At 36.8% G+C, this 20683-nt stretch overlaps 2 protein-coding genes and 3 long non-coding RNA genes across 9 annotated transcripts; all 5 read right to left on the reverse strand.

Annotated features, from left to right (window-relative positions):
• Positions 1-2302: 2302 nt before the first annotated feature.
• Positions 2303-4929, reverse strand: LOC126588860 (serine/threonine-protein kinase STY13-like). The gene is made up of 4 exons (XM_050254015.1): positions 4515-4929; positions 3908-4103; positions 2995-3129; positions 2303-2832 (listed from the first exon to the last, which is right to left on the reverse strand). The coding sequence occupies exons 2-4, from the start codon at positions 3971-3973 to the stop codon at positions 2626-2628; spliced, it is 408 nt and encodes a 135-aa protein (XP_050109972.1). The 5' UTR covers positions 3974-4103; positions 4515-4929; the 3' UTR covers positions 2303-2625.
• A 3396-nt stretch (positions 4930-8325) lies between these two features.
• LOC126588867 (uncharacterized) lies at positions 8326-12826 on the reverse strand. 5 transcript variants are annotated; one of them, XR_007611645.1, is made up of 4 exons: positions 12527-12825; positions 9010-9143; positions 8811-8878; positions 8332-8562 (listed from the first exon to the last, which is right to left on the reverse strand). It is a non-coding gene; the product is annotated as an uncharacterized LOC126588867 (long non-coding RNA). The 5 variants fall into 5 exon arrangements; XR_007611642.1 differs by having other exon boundaries at positions 8333-8562; positions 8811-8881; XR_007611643.1 differs by having other exon boundaries at positions 8326-8878; positions 12527-12818.
• On the reverse strand, positions 9152-12518 carry LOC126588870 (uncharacterized). The gene is made up of 3 exons (XR_007611650.1): positions 10903-12518; positions 10405-10471; positions 9152-9563 (listed from the first exon to the last, which is right to left on the reverse strand). It is a non-coding gene; the product is annotated as an uncharacterized LOC126588870 (long non-coding RNA).
• A 5127-nt stretch (positions 12827-17953) lies between the features above and the next one.
• LOC126588871 (uncharacterized) lies at positions 17954-18743 on the reverse strand. The gene is made up of 2 exons (XR_007611651.1): positions 18619-18743; positions 17954-18503 (listed from the first exon to the last, which is right to left on the reverse strand). It is a non-coding gene; the product is annotated as an uncharacterized LOC126588871 (long non-coding RNA).
• A 166-nt stretch (positions 18744-18909) lies between these two features.
• Positions 18910-20653, reverse strand: LOC126589270 (putative disease resistance protein At3g14460). Its single transcript, XM_050254521.1, has 3 exons — positions 19990-20653; positions 19123-19908; positions 18910-19025 (listed from the first exon to the last, which is right to left on the reverse strand). Exons 1-3 carry the CDS (start codon positions 20651-20653, stop codon positions 18910-18912), a joined length of 1566 nt encoding a protein of 521 aa, XP_050110478.1.
• Between the last annotated feature and the right edge of the window lie 30 nt (positions 20654-20683).

Here is a 20683-nt window from a genome sequence, read left to right on the forward strand (position 1 = left end):
TGTATTGAGGAGCGAGCCCTTATTCTATAAAAGGGACTCCCTCACCATCATTAGAGAGCATCAACTCTAGCCCATCATTCATGTATTGATGAGTGAGCCCTTATTCTATAAAATGGACTCCCTCACCTTTAACGCCATAAGCCGAGCCAACCAAGGCAACATAAGCCACAAACCGAGCAGCCTCGCAACATGTGCTACTTCTAGTTAAACATCATTTCAGATTGAGCACCGCCTCATATCGAGTATCAGTTCTAGACGACATCTAGTTACTTCGGCCCACACATGGACTAAATTTCAAGTCTCCAGCCAAAAGACTATCTTGGCTGAAGACTTGGTGGGACTACTGTTTGTACCATACTTAGGGCCTCCGTATCTAGACCTTGTATGAATACTCGGGGGACTCAAATGTAATTATGTAATAAATGAAGGGGGCAAATATGTAATAAGTGAGGAGCCCTTATTTTATAAAAGGACTCCTCGCTCTCCTCATTAAGGAGGCCAATTCTTAGGCCATGGGAAATAACTCTCTCACCCTCAGAAGCTCTCACCCTCTCATCCTCTCACAAACAGAGAAATACAATATCAGTGTGGACGTAGCCCAAACATTGGGGTGAACCACGATACATCTTGTGTTCTTTACTTTCTTGCAGATTCACGGTCGGATTTACGTTGTTCCAAGACCCCTCCGGTTTTGTGCATCAACAAAACACTTATGTATCACAAACACATCAATACACAAGCCAAATCATATGTAATAAGCATAGGTCTATGGCTAAATATATAAAAATCACATTTTAATAGAAATCATATTTATAAAACCAAATCATATTCACAAATGATACCAATATAAGAAATTAAGATAATAATCATATCTCATATATTCATGTCACTATGTAACCAATATAGGCCCACTAGACTTCAATTAGTCTCGTAGTACTAATTTTATTATTTAGAACGTTTCGAGACATGTTGACCACAAGTCAACTCTCGGTCAACGATAGGGTCCACAACTATACGTAATTTGATCCTAAAGATCCACACATCGGATTTCTGATCCATGACTTCCCAAAGTCACATTATGCTTTTAGAATAACATATTAAATTTCATTATGATCCAACGGTTGGATTGTCGTCAATTACACAAACAAGTGGCTGTCCAATTTGATCACCACACCAAACAACTGAATTTTGGGAAACCGAGCTAGACATAGATTCACAGGGTCACTAGAAGGTATTTGGTACTTAGACAACACTCGTGGACGGTCCCACGCACCGCCACACACGGTGGTAGCCAAGGTGGAGGGTTTCGAAACCCCGAATTTTCAACATTAACTAAATGAGCTCAAATTTACATGGTAGCTAGAGCTCAACAAGGGAAATACTTTTCACAACTAGACCGACGATAAATTCTAACCGGAAACCATCCAAATTCACCGGAGAAAACTGGATTTCTAGGGTTCTAAACACCCATCTCTAAAATGAATACAAAAGCACGAACCAAGCATATCAACTTGAATATTATGAAGAGTAGATGAAGTTTCATACCTCACTCGAAGGAAATAGTTGCCGGAATCACCGAAAAAATGACAAAATCGCCGGAAACCCACAGAACTTTGCTGTCTCAAACTGGAAAAATGGATAAGAAAAATGGAAAATCTAACACTATAAATATGTAGGGCTCGTCAAGAGCTTTCCATGGACACCAAGATCACCCAAAATGGAGCTCGGATGAAGGAGATACAAGCGGGTCAAGTTTGTAGGTTAACGGGTCTAATTTGCCCCAAAACAGGTTAGCAGCAGCCCCTTTTTTTTTTTTGGAAGAAACCTTCCCCCTTTTTAATTTGATTGGTCCTCCCTTCAACCTTACTTCTGATTGGCCACAAAAGCACATACCTTCTTGGGCTTTTTCCCTCAAAGTGAGAGTTTAAATAATTTCTAAAATCTATAGTTTAGTAACACAATTCCAAACGTCTGTAACTATACCGTTATAATCCGGACTCGCAAACGGCTTTCGCCTATGCATTCGTGGTTTCGAGATATATTTGAAAATATAAATTGTGACCTCCAAAGGTCTACGGATTTTAAATAATTAATTTCCAAACTTCAAACTTCGTAACTAGTTTAATTGAAATTTAAATTCAAATAAATTAATATAAATTCTCGAAAAATAATATAAAATCTCAATAATACAAATACGTAGATTATAACAGTGAAATCTAGGAATGGGATTTCACAATTGTGATCGACATCTTATTTACACCATATCGACATTCTGTTATTTAATAAAGAATAAATGTCTTGCTTACAGAATAACTGCCTCATCAAGATATTACCAAACCATGACAGTAAAAATAACATAATAAAACTACAAGACATTTTTCTTTAGGGTTGCAACAAATCAATAAAGCACAATTGCAGTAAAAACTTGATTTCCAAACTAAGTTACAATAAGAATGAAGGAGCCACAAGCAAAATGGGTTTTCAAAAATGCTGTTGGTGCATTATTCAGAGATGTGACTGATAATTCAAAGACTGCCTGCTGTCTGCAGTCTAACACTGAAATGGTAACCGGTCTTAATATGCACTGCACAATCTATAAAAGCATATTACACGAAACAAAGAAGATTATGGACCGCGAGGTGTGCTGAAACAGAAACAGCCGGTAGACTGGTCTTCGGGTATCATGCCGCCTCCCTTGCTAGTATCTATTGCATACAACATTTTCACTACCTCTTCCATTTCAGGAAGATTATCCGGGTTTGCATCCCAACATTTTCGCATGACGCTAGCCAATGTGCTTGGACAACATCTTGGGATTTCTGGTCGTAAATTCTGCCATCCAAGCATAAAATATTAGGACTACCAATTGGTGATCAACATTGCTTAAAAGCCAAAGACAGACAAGTTTTGCTACATCAGTTCCACTACTTCAAAACAAATATGCAGTAAAATCTGATAAAGAAATTAAAGCAGTATGTGCAACAACAAACCAACCTGTCGCACTACTGCAGATGAGACATCAGCAAAACTTAGATTAGGATAAGGCATGTCGCAGCAATAGATTTCCCACAAGCAAAAACCAAAACTATAGACATCGCATTTCCTGTCGTATGGCTTGCCATCAAGGAACTACAAAAACCTTGATGTTAGAATTCTAATCCAATTTGCAGCAAGGGGAATCTATTATGTTTTTTATTTAATTATTTATTGGTTTAAATTATATTTTCCTTAACGGGTAACGGGTCGGGTCATATTACCCGTTAATATTATCGGGTCGATTTTGGATCGGGTCATTTTACCCGTTTATTTTAACGGGTGTTACACGACACGACCCGTTAAGATATCGGGTATGACACGAAAACGACACGAACACGGAAAACACGACACAAATGCCAAGTCTAGTTGGGAGTTCATTATTCAATCAAATAACACCGCCTTCTTACATTCAATCAAAAAAATTTATGTAGTTGTAAATTTGTATCTATACTTAGGCAAACAATCACATGTATTCTTTTGTGCAATGAAGTAAACCCCTAAGTCTAATAACAATGAAAGTTTGAAATCGGAGTTCAGCATGCTAAAACCATTCCCAATATATGGATTCATTAACCATCTAATACACAGTCACTATAGCAAATTCTGCAATACAACAATCCCAAACGAGCCCTTGATACTATACTAAACAATTATAGATGATGGCTTACCGTCTAGGCGTCCACCAACTCAACAAACTGTAAAATTTCTCAATTCCGTTCCATTTCTGGTGAAACCCATTGACCACTAAACTATGTTTTAAAGTCTCAAACATGGAAAACTTAGGCATGCAAACAAATCCTGCACATCACGAAAACTGCAACAACGAAAAAGAATTAAAAACGAATTGAAGCCTTCAGAGAAATCAAAGTACCTGCAACATCTTGGCTATCGTATGCACCGCGATACACGGTGCCATAGGTTCCATGAGCAATAACATGTCTTATATCCAACTTTGCCAAATCAATCTCCCACTCTTCCACCTTTGCATTCGCCTCCCTCTCCCTCTCCCAACCCCTACTCAAGTGCTTCTCCAACTGGATATCCCGCCAAATCTCAAATTGTCACTCCTTCACAAAATAAAAATATTTCTTAAACCCCCGAAAACTTGATTGAAACTTTGACAACGGAACTGAAAAAATATTAACGGCCCCCGAGAATCTTGGAGCTGAAGAATGACACCAAATCGAGAAAAAAAATGGGATAGGAAAAAAGGAAGAAAAAAATATAGAAAAATAGAGTTTTGGGTATTAAACTCGAGTGAGAGAGCCATTAGAAAGAGTGAATAGAATCGTGAAAAGAAAAGGTCAAACAAAGAAAATAATACATAGGAAAATTTACGCGTGGGTTAGAGCAGTAAATTTATGGGTCAGCAGCAAGTTAATCATTAAATTCGTTCTCCCCTAAATTCAACCAAAATGAAAACAAAAACAATATTTGGAACAGGGGTCAAGAACTCAAAATCCCTAATTCTTGAATACCTTAAAACTGAGGATTCGGAACACAGATAGTGGTCAGGAGTGCTCGAGTTGAGAAAATATGATGGTGGTGGTTGGACGGACGAACGGAGCTCTGCGCTGCGAATTTGGGTCTGAGAGTCCAGAGTCCAAGTCGAGTCGAGAGACAGATAATCGAGGTGAGAGAGACAGACCGAGAGTGGGAGTTGTGAGAGAAGTGGGAAGTCAACGGTGCAGGTCCAAGTCTCGTTTGCCCACCCGATACGGTATTACAATTGTTTTGGCCAGACAAACCTCCACTTAATATGGAGTTGGTGGGAGATGATGGGAAACTTTTGCTCATTTGGCTCATTTAACCAGAATTTAATCAGATTTGGTCTTCGAATTTTTCTGAATTGCTAAAGGATTTATTTTCTTCGGAAATTTCAGAAACTCAGGTTTTGGGAGGAAGAAGCTGGTTCCTTACCATTTTTAGGTATATAATTATGTGCCCTGATTGCATGTTCACAACCTATTTAGTTATATGAAATTTTTATTTATTTTTCTAAAGCTTTCATGTTTGGATTTTAAATATGCAATTGGTATAAATGCAAAATATAATCATGGGGCATTCTTATTTTTGGATTTTCTCTTCTGCATTTTCTCTTGCATTTTCTCTTCTATCCTTTGTATGTTTGCAGTTAGATCAATGGGTTCAAACCTTTGAACTAAAATTTGTTTGACAGCCTTGCAAGTGTTTCGCTTTTGGGTGCTCTTTAATGTGTGCACTTTCTTTTGTTTATCTAGATTAGTGTTTTTCCTGCACTTTTAATCGTTGCAGTTCACAAAGTTCTTATTGATCTTGAATTGTTATTTTTAATTTATCTTTGTTGGGTAGACGACATGTACTGTGGGTTTCGGTGATTAGGGAATATTTTGAGCTTCATTACTATTTTAATGTTTAGGTAAAACTAGAAACTTCAACCCGTGCTCTGCTGCGGGATTGAAAATTGTATGAAAGATTATGTTTGAAAGATAAGAGAACAATTCATCAATTGTGCAATAGAAAACATAGCATTAGAACACATCCAACAGAGGAAAAAAAATTACAACAAACCTTCATTAACTGTCGATGGAATACTAACAACAAAAAATTTCTTTGTTTTGAAATCATTGCCAAAGATTTTCAAACTCACGATCATTAAGCACGGGATCATCTGGAAAAGGAAGGAGCAGTCATCATTCCTTCTGAGTCTCATAAGTTGTGCCCACTGCAATAGGTGTCCCTAAAGCAGCACATAATTATGTAAGCAAAAAAAAAAAAAATTCATAAAAGACCATTGAAATCAATTTTCGAAATACAAACAATTAAGAAGATTAAACCTGAATCAAATGACACTATTCGATAAAAATAAACTCAATATTTACTAAATGAATGTATAACTTGTATTGTATAATATGCCTACTTCATATAATTGCTAATAAAAGGAACAAGTCCTTATCCATATGGATATTATAAAGAAAATCAATTCCATAGTATGTCCATTGCTAATAAAATAAATGTCCAAAGTCATTATGTGGGTACTAACGATACTAATACGACAAATGTCTAGTTGTTAATATTGTTTGATATAAGCCTACTAAGTAAAAACATTTAAATAACACAAAGAGGCAAACTTTTCACATTCTCACCAAGGTTCTAAAAAATGCTAGGCGCTAGTCGGGCGGCGGGCTAGCGCCTAGCACCTAGGCGGATTTAGTTAATTTCTTGTAAATAAGTGTATATTGACACTTACAAAAAATTATACTTGTATGAAATCTAAGAATAAGATAATACAAGAACAATAAAATGAAAAAAGAGTATTCAACAAGTCCAAAATTTTAAAAACATATTAAGCATATATGCCATATAACCATAGTGAGGAGTATTGTAGGATGACACATGTACAACAAGTTCACAATTTAAAACCACATAAAATGCAAAATAGGAGGAAAATAAGGAAATATAGTAATTGTCTTTAACATCCAAGAATTTAAGTTGATACACACCTATTCTATAAAATTAACAAAATTTCAAGGTATAAACATAGGTGCATGTAGGGAACAGGAACTTAGAAAGTTAGAATAAAGATATGATTTTTTTTTTCAATTTCAAAATAAAAAAGAAAAAAAAAGCCTAGCTCTGCCTAGAGCCCATCCGCTTTTTCCCACCGTTTTGCAATAAAACGCCTCGGCCACCCTCCGCCTAGCGCCTAGGCGGCCGTCTAGGCCGTTTTTTAGAACACTGATTCTCACACACCCAACAAAAGCCTGATTTAACGGAAGAAAAATCTCACAAGGATAGAAAAAACAAGTGCAGCTTTCCAATTCAAGATTATTATACATATTTATATTTATTTATTATTTACACTAAAACAGGGTGTACTGTTGACCATTCTCTTTTTCATCACTTTGTAATGATAACAACCACCACTATTACATCTCACAATACATAAAGATTTGATTGTTTATTTAAAGTATTTGTTGGCTTTTAAAAATAAGAGAACTAATGAAAAGGGTTTGAAAAGTTTTAGTTTTAATAAAAAAACCATGTTATAAGTTTTGTTTAATGATTAGTACAAGACCCATATTAAAGTAGTCCAACGAAAAATAGTCCAACTATAATAAATTATGATTTGTCGATTTTATCCCTAACTTTTTTAAGTTGATTCCAGATTTTCGTCGTTAATGGAGTTCATCGTTGTTTTGCAAACCTTCTTCTTTTTCTTTGAAACAAAAATATAGATCATCATGTTATTTAATTTATATTTTGTATTATTTCGTTGAAATGTGATTGTCGTTATTATTCATAGTGTATTCGAGGTATCGTTTTTCAATTTTTCATCGCCAGTGGAGTTCATCGTTTGTTTCTCCAGAAAATAAATTTGAAATCTGCATGCTATTCAATAATAATGACGGGTCACTGTTTCTGGATTTTAAGTAACACTGTTTCTGGAATCTAAGTTACTGTTTATGGAATCTAAATCATTGTTTATGGAATCTAAATCATTGTTTCTTAAATGTAAGCTAGAAAAGAAATAGAGAAATTCACTATATTTGGATTCAAAGCAAAATAAACACCATATTTCTTAAATATAATCAATTGATGCATGAAAGAAAAGAAACAGTCAAAGATTAAAACATAGACTATTTCTGAAATTAAATCACTGTTTTTGAAATCTAAGTCATTATTTCTGGAATTTAAGTCACTGTTTCTGGAATCAAATCATTGTTTCTGGAATCTAAGTCACTGTTTCTAAAATTTAAGTCACTATTTCTAGAATTTAAGTCACTGTTTCTGGATTTTGGTTCTTTTCTTTCCAGATATAGTGTTTGTGCACAAACAAAACAAACACTATATCTGAGTTTTTTTTTTTGTTCAAAAACAGTGTTATGTTTTTTATTCTCCAGAAACAGTTTTATGTTTTGGTTTTTTTTTTTCCAAGACATTTTTTCGCCGGTTTTTGCTATTAAACTTCTTTGAACTTGTTTCAACTGCTTTGTTCCAATGAATGCTTCATTTTTTCAACTTTGATTTGAACTTTGATTTGGTTGTTTTTGAAATGAGGGAATTACTGGGCAATTGGCAGTTAGATAATGAAGATGATCCCCTGCAGCGGGGACATGATTCTGCTGCAAATGACAATGGCCAATCATTAAGAAAGAAGAAGAAAGCTTCATTTAAAGAGAAGTCAAGTAAGAAAGGAAAAGAAAATGGGGAGGTGGGGAAGAAGATCATATATGAAGAAAATGGCTCAAGGCGAGAGAAGAGCAGGCATGAGGAAAGTGGCTCAAGGAAAGACGAACGGAAAAAGAAGATGAGGCGGAGACATTCCCAAGATAGTGCCAATAAGTAGGGTGTTTTGTCTACATGGAGAAAAAGTAGATGATAAAAAAAAAGACCAAATAATTTCTTTATTAGCCAACTTGTCTAGTCTCCCACCCATCCCCAGATGAATGAACACGTGTATATTCTACCTTTCCTTTCCTAGATGACCCACACGTGTACATCTAGATTATTCCCTTCTCAGAGAGACAAAAACCAAGCAGAAGACTAAAGAGCGAAAAGACCAAAGAAACAAAAAAGGGGTAAAAACGGAATCACATTGTACAATCAACAGTAACTAAAGAAATAACAGTTGTACAATCAATGTAATTTCATCAAATTCTAATCCATACGATCACTTGTGTACCTAAAAACTGATGACTCTTGACAACAGCACATAACAAATACTTGGAAAAACGAAGTTGTGTGCTTAAAGGCTTCGTTTTAAAAGATGGAGAAGGGTAGAGGAGCTTTACCCAAGGAATTTTCGTGCCTCCGCTCAACCTTTTTACACACCCTAAAAAATACTTGAAATTCGATCCCCCTACTACAACACACGCAAAAAAAATAGCAAACTAATAAACTTAATTATATATGATCATTTCACCACATAATTCAAATTAATTGGTGAAAAAATTAATTAATTAAACTGAGTTAAAAATTAAATATAAATACCAATAATAATTGTGATTGTCCATTTTTTGCTCCCTGGACTTTCCACTTGGAGTTAAAGATAGCACGAAACCACAAAAAAAAAAAAAAACTTCAATTTCTGAGACCAGAGCACAAAACCAAGCAAACACCGCCAGCTGCAACAGAAACAACACGGTAAAATAGAGTTTTAGAGAGAAAAAACAAAGGACTTTAATTTTAGGAAGATTTTGGATGCGGTCCTTAGCTATGAATATTCTTTGTGACACACCCCGACCGAGATCAAGGTATGCTGGTCGTCACATGAGAGTGACGTAGATATGTGCACAGTGCGGAAGCAATTAAGGTAAGAAATATTCGAGTAAATAAAAACCAAAGTTACTAAAGTGCACTAATAAACTAGAGGTGTTAGAAGTGAGATACAAAAGTAAATACTCCTAAGCAGAGCATATAAAGTTTAGGTGCAGTCCAGTAGGACAAGTACTAATTATACAGTACCATAAGATGTCCTACAATTATTTTAATATGCTAGAATTGCCAAAGTCATCAAAGCCACCAACAGCAAGCTTACCTAAAACCTGGAGGGACGCAAAACAAAAAATGTGAGTGGGCAAAAACAAATGTTTTACAAAACCATTTCATTTCTCAATATTTCTAATCCCTTGCCATAAAACATGTATAATTTTCCCAGAATTAGAATATAAGCATATGCATATATATATATCAATTCAAATCATGCCTCATATAATCATATTCATAAGTATGCCATGCCAAAACGTAAAATGAAATAAGTAATTCAGGTGAGAATAATTTCATGGAAGGTATCATATTAGCCGGAACCCTTGCATAAGTCTGTACGGCTGAATTCATAGCTCATTAGTCAATCTAGCCGGAGTCACTACTATGACATATACGGCACTACACCGCACATAAGTCGGAACCACTAAAAAGGGATCTGTACGACAAGATTAAGTGTAATATAATTATGCTCAATTATACTCTCTCATGCTAGCTGGACGATAATTCGCTAGTCACCTACGAGTCGAAACGATAGTAAAGGTCTGTACGACAAGAATGTGCACCTAAATTGGATCCAATGTGAGCATATGGTGTGGGAGGTGACATAATAATAACAGGCATGTGCCATATCTCTGGCTAATCATTAACACCCTAGGTGCAGGTTTATGAGCTTAATACTTCTCAAATAATCACAACCGTTATTCACATTCATAATTCATAACTCACCTGGGCTTACCTGAGCGTCCACATCACCACAATTATATATATGCATCATGTACTAATTCATATACCAAATATAAATTTATATGCATGGCATTCAAGGCATACTTCATTTAAACGTATTTTTCTAGGAAATTATCAAGTATATAAGTATATATTGAAAACCAAAAGCCCACTCACTGGTATGTCGAAGGATCGTAGCCCTCGAGTCGCCCTTGAACGCGGTCGTCATCGGGATAAGTCTCGCCTGTATGCGAATTAACTATAAAAACGTTATTTAAAGTACATAGACAAAACTAACTAATAACTTCTCATACAATGCTCAAATGAGATGTTTGAATATACCAATGTGATCTACATAACTCCACGAACATCCCCATATTTTTAGAAAAAATTTCCGACCACCCACTCGAGAGCACGTGCCTGGCACACTAACGGTGGCAGTAACGGCGTTAGAGAATATTCCGTCTAAAACTAACAGCGTCACCTTACGCCGTTAGCATATTCTATCAAAACTGACGGAATATACCCCTTCTTCCCCGACGAGTCACCAGACGTCGGCGATTGTTCGCCGGTTTCTGGAAAAACTTCTAACCCTTATTTCTCCTTCATTTCAACACCAAACTTAATGAAATTTGAACCATTTTGAAGATCTCACCAAGACGAATCAAACCGTACTTGAGTTGAGCCTTGAACTTGCCGGAAACTCGCCGGAAAAAGCCTCGATAATCCGGCCAAACTTAAAACTCATCGTTCTCGCTATTCCGACGTCCAAAATCATCCAATGAACCACTCCTAGACTCGTGAAGACCTCCTTAAGCTACCTATAAGCTTGAAATCCACAAAAACATGAGATTTTACGTTTGCATGAATAATACCTCAAATCGGAGGTTATGGTTTCTCGGGTTTTTCACGGTTTCAAGTCCTAAAAATGACATATATGAACTCAGGGACAAGCAAGGAGTTCAAATCTTACCTTCTTAACGTCAATCCATGCTTGAAGTGCGAGTATGGTGTTCGTCCGTACGTGAGGGAAGGAGAGAGAGAGGGTCCAAGAGAGAGAGAGCACGGGAGAGAAGAGAGAGAAGGAATTTGTGTGTGTGTGTGTGGTCCACGTGGTCACCAACCAAAACCACAAAACCAAATTCCAATTTTTGTTCCAAAGATTAGGGAAATACAAGTTTGGACCAATACTTACATATATAATACACCACAACGCTCATATCCGAGGGTAAAATAGTCAATTCATGTCCTCGATAATTTATTTCGGGACGGGCTGTGACACTTTGATTAAAACCTTGTTGGTTTTTAATTTTTTATCAAGGACCCTGAAATTAATATGATAATTTATTTCTACGTACGTTACTATATTTTTTAAATTAAAAATTAGAAATTTTAGTTGTTTATATAAATGAGATTTCAAATAAAAAACCATAATTTGTGGGATTAAAAATATTAAAATATAAATATACTATTGTGTGTGTATATATATAAACATGGGTACATTCATCAAAATTAACCAAAAAAATTATTGTATCAAAACATGGGTACATTCTTCAAAATCACAAAAAAAAAAGATATTAGGCTTAATAACATTAATAAATTTCTTCGATTAAACTTGACATGGATACATTTTAAAATCAAAGAAAAAAGAATTAATGTACCCATATAAGTTTAAAAATGAATTAGAAAAAAATTGAATAGATTTTATATAAAAAGGGGTACATTTTACATATAACAAATTGAAATATTTAAGAATGAGTACATTTTAAGATTAAAAAGTTTTACATGAACGGGTACATATAATTAGCATGGGTACATTTAGCAAAAAAAAAAGTACAAATATAAAAAAAATATGGGTACAAATACAAATAAACTTTAAAAACTATGGGCACAAAAAGAAATTAATATATGGGTACAAATTAAAACTGAAAAGAAAATTGGTACAAATTAAAAAAGAATTACAAATAAAAAATGGGTACAAACTAAAACTAAAAATATATGATAAAAAAATTTAGTCATAAATATAAATATACTAATTGTAATATTTTTAACATTAAATGAATATATTTAGAAATAAAAAAAATATTTTATTATTGAAATAATTAATGATGTTAGTAATACCTAAGGACTTTGATCAAAAATTGAAAAATGAAGGATGAGAACCTAATTTTTCCGTAATTTTACATCAATCGAGGAAGATTTCCTAAAACGAAAAATCGAATTAGATGGAACAGCCACACACAAATCATCAAAAAAAAAAAAAAGAAGAAAAGATTTGAAAGAAAAAACATTCAGAGACCTTAATCAGAAGGGGTTTGCAAGGTTGTACACAAAAACCCTCAAATTCGCACACCAATTTTCCTAAAAAAAAAAAAACCCAATCAGATTAAACAACCGTCCAAATTCCAACCTTTTTCTTCATCTAAATCTTCATCTGATGGTTGCAGGCTGTCAAATTGCAAATCAGAATGCTTTGATGGTTCACAGTGAGAAATAGTCTGTGTTGTTGGAAGCTCTACTGACAGTTTTTGCATCTTCCTTGGATGAGAAGAGAGACCCACACGGAGAGAGAGGTAGAGGTGGTGTATTTGATTGTGGGCACAGGCAGAGAGGAAATGGTATAAAACAATTAGAGGGATAATTAGGATGTCTCTTCCATGTGGGTACCTTTTTACTTTTGAGATTTTTGAGAGAGAGTGGAATGAGAGGGACTCCCTTCCATCCCAGATGATCAACACGCGTACCTTTAACCTCTTTTCCTTCCTAGATGATCCACACGTGTACATCCAGATCTTTCCCTTCCTAGGGAGACAAAAATGAAGCAGAAGAGTGAGAGTCGAGAAGAGGCAAAATCAAAATTATATAAAAAATTTAGAGAGATGTCTGTTGTGGCAGAAACGAAGTAAACAAAACCAAGAAGGGACAAAATTGGAAGAGTCTAGTTTCTGAAGCCTCCTTCAGGCAGAAGTGGAATGAAAGAAAGAAGCAAGGGTAAAAGTGCAAGTACAATGTACAATAAACAGTGTCCACAGAAACAAAATAAGGGTAAAAAGGGAAACACACTGGCGAAGGAACAGTGAAAATGACACAAACGAAATTAACTGAAAAGTTACTCATTTAGTGTGTGTGTACATATATATATATATATATATATATATATATATATATATAATTTTGAGATTCATTAATAGGATTTTTGTGGCTAAGACTCTTTAGCTAAATTCGTAACTATTTGGTGTTTGGAGTCCAATGGATTGGTATCTATATCTTACAAAAATGTTGGCCAAGACATATGTTAGCTTTCATTCTGTTTTTTTTTTTCATTTTCATTTCTTATATCTAGCTTTTGCTTTTGATGCATAGTTTGAAAGCTTCTGGATCATAATATGAATTTCGGTGTGTGAGTGTGTGCAATGTGTGTGCAGTCAGTGTTTGTGCATTTCCAATTCTCAAGTGTGATGATATTGCCTAAACATGTAGATTTTACACTGCTTTTGTGCCATGCAGTACCGACATTCTATGTGGCCTCTTAGCTAATGATACTATCACATTATATGAACATTAATTAGTCAACTTTCAGACATTGCTCCAAACTCTTTCTTCATTTATTGATGCTCCTACAGTTCCTAATCTTCCACCTCACGTGTTTGGCTGTGTGGCCTTCGTTCATCTTCATAAACAACAAAGAAGTAAGCTTGAACCTCGGCCTTACGGTGTGTGTTTGTGGGGTATGCCTCAAATCAAAAGGGGTATCGTTGTTATCACCCTCCAATGAAAAAATTGTTTGTCATTATGGATGTTATCTTTCATGAGAATGACATACACTTTTCCAATCTCGAGTCTTCACTTCAGGGGGAGAATCAGATAAAAGTTCAAACTCTTGATTATACCATTCCAAATATAGATAGTGTGAATGATTTGGATTTAAGTGGTGATGTCTTGGAAATAAGTGGTGATCATTCACACGAAAATAATGATGTCTGTGAAACCCGTCCCAAACTATGTAATTTTATATTCACGAATTTATAAAATTACCAGCTTGCCTTCTATCATTTACCCAATCCATTCCTTTTTGGATTTTCTCCAAATTCTTCCCTTTTCTCTAGCTGCCACGTGGCAGCTCCCCCACACCCATCTTTTTCTCTCTTCTCTCCCTTGAGCTCTCTCTCAGCTCACTCTCTCTCTAGCACAAACTCTCTATCCCTCTCCCTGATTTACATACACGCCTATATACGCCCAAAAACGAAGAAATCGACAGCGACGACGACACCACAAACCACTAAGTGAGTCTCTCTCTCTTCCCTTCCTCTATGAAGCCCAAGAAACCCAGAAAGTTCCTCCAGTGAGCCCTATGGCATTCTAGCCAAAATCTGGCTGACTCAGGCCACCTCACGACGTGTATTTGGTATGAAACTCTTCCTCTCATCTTGCACTTCATTTTGGTACTTAGATCGTACCCTAAGGTTGAGTACCGGAGTTAAACAAAGCTTAGGAAGCTTCAACCTTCTTTTCTGTCGAAACCTAGTCAAACGACCCAAACCCGAAAGCCCAAAATCCCTTGAACCTAGATTTCTTTTGGGCCGGGCTACTAGCCCAAAACCCTAAGGCCCAGCCCAAAACCCCAATTAAACCTTTAGAACCCAAACCCAAAAGCCCTTTGAACCCAAACCATTGGGCTTGCGGCTCATTGAAACCAAGCCCAAATCCCTTTCATAGCCCAGCCCAAAACCCAAGTGACCCCAGGCCTTTGGGTTATGCAAGCTTGGGCCTTCGGCCCAAGGAATCCAAGCATAGAAACCCTTTAGGCCTAAGCCTAAACCCGGTCCAACCCAGAACCCTGGCCGCGCGTGGGCCTGCGCATGGGCCCACGTGAGGCCAAGCCAGTGCCAACACGTGGAGCACACAATCTGCCGTCCATGATGACACCGGTGACTTTTTCAGCCAATTTTCTGGCGATCTATGGCAGCACGTGGGGGTACCCTAGGTCTCCCTTTACGTGTTTCGACATCTTGAATCCGTTTATAATGTTCTTTTTTCGAAATTCAATCATTATGATTGAGTTTTATAAATTGGACCCTTTATGTGCTTAGGTGTGTTTATTAGCGGCATTTCCATCATTCCTATTTCGCACGGCTCTTCAAAGACGGAGTATCTGTAAGTGAACCCCTTCTAAAATGCATGTTTTAATAGTAAAAATGCATACATGAAAATCATGATTTAATGGTTACATTTTATGAAACGTGTTATGAGTAAATTAGATTTATACTTTATGATTATCATGCTTTACTGAGAATATTTTGGAATACCATACTTTATCAAATTTATGTTCTCTATAGTATATATGATGGATGACTATATACTATGAAGATGCTTTGATATATATGTACTTATGTTGGAAAGACTATATTCAATGGTTTTGTGCTTATCTAGTGGTCATTGTTCTGCCTATGGGTGATGATACATATATTGGCTTCGGTTGGGTGATGTAGTGGTCTATGGGACAGAAGATATTTATTTGGCCTACGGGTCATAAGATATTCATATATTTGGCCTACGGGTCAGGTGATGTAGTGGCTTTGGTCGATTATGATACCACTATTTAGCACATTATATACGATATACGTTTTATGAAACGTTTTATGGCATGCTAGGGTTTTCGGAAAAACCTAATACATATTATACTATTGAGTTTTCATGAAACTTTAGGGGTTAGTACGTTGATGAATAATTGTTTCAATTATATATATATCAACTTGGTCCACTTATATTTGTTTTGCATCCCCTCAAGACATAAGAACGAGGCATATGATCCGAGCTACGAGGCATTCCCCAACTAGTGACATCGTGTGATCCTCTCTGTTTTGACATCATTGTAATAGCACATTTCGCTTGTATTCTGAATTAGATGTATGCTCTGAACATGTCATGCATTATCACTATCATTTTATTAAAGTTTGAATATTATTATATTATTCTCTGCATGTGCATTCATTAAATGGCTTGTATCACCCTCGGGTGTTGGTCAGCATGTGGTCATCCCGATGTCCCTCGAACATCGGGAACATACCTTATCAATGTGAATGACTTGGAACTAAGTGGTAATTTCTTGGAGACAAATGGTGATCATTCACATGGAAACAATGTTGAAAACTTTGAAAGGGACGACTCGACATTGCCAGATAACTCACTACCTGATAGCTCACAATCAGTTTCCTCACCACCGGACAGTCATGTGTCACCAGCTACCTCACAGTCGATCTTGAGTCCCAATAACCATAATCAATCATTTTCGATCCCTGATGCACCACCACCATGTCGTCTCCCTGATCGCGTCAACCGAGGTGTTCCTAAACTTACTTATGAAGCCGACCCTAAATGCAAAACTAGGTATCCGATGAGTAAGCCTAACCCTGAGTCTAATGTGTTATACCCGTCAAGTAATTATATGTCTATCAGTCACCTGTCAGAATCAAATAAGTCATTTGTGCATCAATTATCTATTGTATCTATTCCTAACAATGTGCAAGAGGCTTTAACTGATCCACGTTAGAAAGCATCAATGAATGAAGAGTTGAAGTATTTGAAGAAGAATGCTACATGGGAGATCATAGACTTGCCAGCTGGCAAGAAACCTGTGGGATGCAAATGGGTTTATACGATGAAGTACAAAGCTGATGGGATGGTGGATCGCTTCAAGGCAAGACTAGTAGCAAAAGGATGCACTAAAAAAAATATGGAATTGACTAGACAAATACATTTGCCCCTATGACCAAGATCAATACAGTTCGTGTTTTGTTGTCCTTGGTTGCAAATCTTAATTGGCTGTTACAGTAGTTCGATGTGAAGAATGCCTTCTTGCATAGGGATTTGACATAAGAGATTTACATGGAACTCCCACCAGGGAGTAACGTTCCAGATATGCATAGACAAAAGGTGTGCAAGCTTCGAAAATCATTGTATGGGTTAAAGTACTCCCTAAGAGCATGGTTCGATAGATTTACCAAGTCTATGAGAGCATTTGGATATAAGCAAAGTAACTGTGATCACACACTATTCTTGAAATGTTGGAATGGAAAGCTTACAACACTCATTGTATATGTGGATGACATGGTAGTTACCGGTAATGATCTGGATGAGAGTGTAGCCTTGAAGAAATATTTGAGTACAAAATTTGAGATGAAGGATCTTGGGTATCTGAAATATTTTCTTGAGATTGAGGTATCAAGTAGCAAGTCATGAATCTTCCTGTCACAGATAAAGTATATTCTTGACTTGTTATAAGAAACTGGCATGTCAGCATGCAAACCCGTGACTACTCCGTTGGCAAAAGGAATGAAGCTAAGCATTGATCTAAACCAAGTACTGGTAGATAAAGGAAGGTATCAACGGTTAGTGGGAAGATTAATGTATTTGGCATATATATACTAGACCAGACCTTGCTCATGCCTTGAGTGTCGTTAGTCAATACATGCATGATCCAGGAGAACAACACATGAACGCATTTTTAAGAATATTGAGTTATTTGAAAGGAAGTCCGGGGAAAAGGATTTTATTTAAGAAGAATGGTTATTTTAGTATTGAAGGTTATACGGATGCTGACTACTCGCTCAATTTTGCCACGGGAAAGTCGGCATCTGATCTTGGAGGAGGAGGACAACTTTATGATCCATTCTCGCCCAATTCCGCAAGTCATTAGCAGGGAGGTAATTCGGGAAAGATGTGGAAGCAAGAGAATGATCTATTTACTACTATTATTATTTCTTATACAAGCAACAATGCGGAAGGGGTATTCGACGATAAAACCTGAGGTACAAGAGTAAAAACATTCTTTTACCCACTTGAACAATAAGCCCCTTGCCTTTCCATTTCCTTGTTAATTGCCTAATTCTCGACACATTAAATTAAATGCACTACTCGCTTACAAGTCGCAAATTGCTAAAATAAAATAAACTGGGATAGGAAAACGGTGAACATCCATCATAGGGAGGAATTACAAAAGTTCAGGTTTAAGTGGCCTCGTTAAAATCTTGATCGGAGAAAACCCAGTGGGAAAAACTCCAAACTTAGAAAAGAGTACCACAGTTATATTACAAATCTGGAGAGCTCATACACTAGAGTTGTGAGCAGCACGGGAGAAGAAACCTTGGCCTAGAAATAGGCATGGTTGTCTTTAGAGAATCGCTCTCAATGCAAACACAAAACCAGCCCTACAGTAGTTTGTCAGCCAAATCTCAAATGAATGCCTCTTAAAACAGTCACTCCTGAAACCCCAAAATCTTGAGGACACAAATAAAAAAAAAACTTAAAACATTTTACCAACTTGAGGAATATTGTGGATTACTTTAATTACGAGAATAAAGACGATTAACAATACTATTGAGAAGATGATACCTGGACCTGGAGACTGGGATCGAATCGACTATCAGCTTCACATCATCTTAAAATCTCTCTATGCTATGTAAGGGATGTGGGATACTTTGTGCCAGTAGCGTCATTTTCCTCGTTCGCGTCTCTCTTTTAGCACAGGACACCCAGAGATAAGAAGTTGTGTAAGTGAAGGAGGAAGACCCTCATCTGGAATGGATGCTAGCTGTGGACAACTGGAGAGATGCAGAGATTCAAGAAACGTTAGGGATTGAAAGCCCTTGCTACTCAGTTTCTTCAGATTCGGGAAACCACAAATTAATAGTCCAGTAAGAGATTTGGGGAGGAGCGGCTCCTTCTGGACCACGTCGGGTGGAAACGAAACCGTATCCGGGTCATTACCGTAGATCCATAATTTTCTAAGAGAGGTGAGTCTGTGCAATCCCCACTCTAACTCCCATAATGACTTACAGCTTTTGACCTTCCAAATTGTAAGTGATGTGAGGTTGGAGGGAAAGAAGCAACTCAAACCTTCACGGTAGTTGATGGTCAATTCCTCAAGAGAGTTGAGATTGTGCATGGCTTCGGGTAACACCTCCAATTTGTCGCAATCGGTTATCTTGATCTCTCTCAGGTTGAAGGCTCTTCTCCCCCCACTCAGTCCGGGGATAGAAACAAGACTTCCCCAGTAATAAATATCCAACGTTTGAAGATTGATGAGGTGGCATAAGCCATCCGGTAAGTATTTCAGATTTTGGCACTTCCAGATCCTTATATATTCAAGACACTGATTAGTGTTGTAGTGGGAGAACCCGTCCTGTACAATTAACTCCAGCTGTAAACAATCGTATATCTCAAGGTGTTTAAGTGTCCTAAGAAGCTGGCCGCTCAATGATAACAACGTCAGAGATTGACATTCCTGGATTTTCAAGTATTCAAGACAAATGTGAGAAGACAACAGAGAAGAACCAACAACCTCCTCATCTACTAGTGATTTCAAACTTTTACAGTCACTTATCTGTATTCTTCCGAGATTTTGGGGAATCTGAAATTTTGCCAAATATATCATCGAATGGCACTCTGTAATCTTGATGTCTTTAAGAGAAGGTGGCAGACCAACATCCTCAAAAGAAACTAGACGTAGACATTTGTGTATGCAAAGCTGTTGAAGAGACAACAACTGATTTAACCCTTTTGGTAGCTTTAAAATATTTTTGCACCTCTTTGGCTCCAGTCCTTCAAGCTTGCACTCCAATATTTGCAATTGCAGCAACTCATCTGCTTCTTTTCCCAATTCTTCAACTAGAGGAGAGTTGTCTTCAATTTCCAAACGGCCAAGAGAAGTCAACTGCTGCAATAATCTACCGTCATTCTACAATGAAGACATCTGCTCCTCACATCCATTAATCTTCAAATCTCTAAACTTGCTTAATCCCTTCTGGAACAATTCCCCTGTTTGCAGAGACATCAGCTCTGAAATGTTTGAAAGGCACAAGGACTCTAACAACTCAAACTCAACCTTAGCAGCTGTATGCACCAACACTTTACAACAGTCAATGTTTAACTGACGAAGTTGTTTGTAGTTGGCAATTGAAACCACTAATTCTTCACATTTAACAATTCCAAGCTTTGCTAAAGAATTGAGGTTCTCTGGCAACTTACCCCCCAGTTTTGAACATTTTTTTACAAAGAGCGTTTTCAGGCAAGGGAAAACACCATTTCCATGATCCAATTGGAAAGGAAGCCATTCCTTCCAATGCTGCATATCCACAAACTCAAGAGTCTCTAATAGCGGAAAAGGCGAGATGCACTCTCCATAAAACTCAGCACCAACACTTTCCACTGCATTCATTCCTCTAATATAAAGTTCTTTGAGATGAGGCAATTGTCCAAGAGGTGGCAACGATAAACAATTGTTACACTCCTCTAACCGCACAAGCACCACATTAGAGAACAAAAAAACTGCAACCCATGATGAAAATTCCTTTCCGGCATAACTCTTGATGGTGAGCTCCTTGAGCTTTGTATGAGGCTGTAACATGTCAAGCACAGCAGATTCCATTTCTCTTGTGTCGCTTGAATGAGACCATTC

The sequence above is a fragment of the Malus sylvestris genome, chromosome 11 (genome assembly GCF_916048215.2).
Source record: "Malus sylvestris chromosome 11, drMalSylv7.2, whole genome shotgun sequence".
Lineage (NCBI taxonomy): Eukaryota > Viridiplantae > Streptophyta > Magnoliopsida > Rosales > Rosaceae > Malus > Malus sylvestris.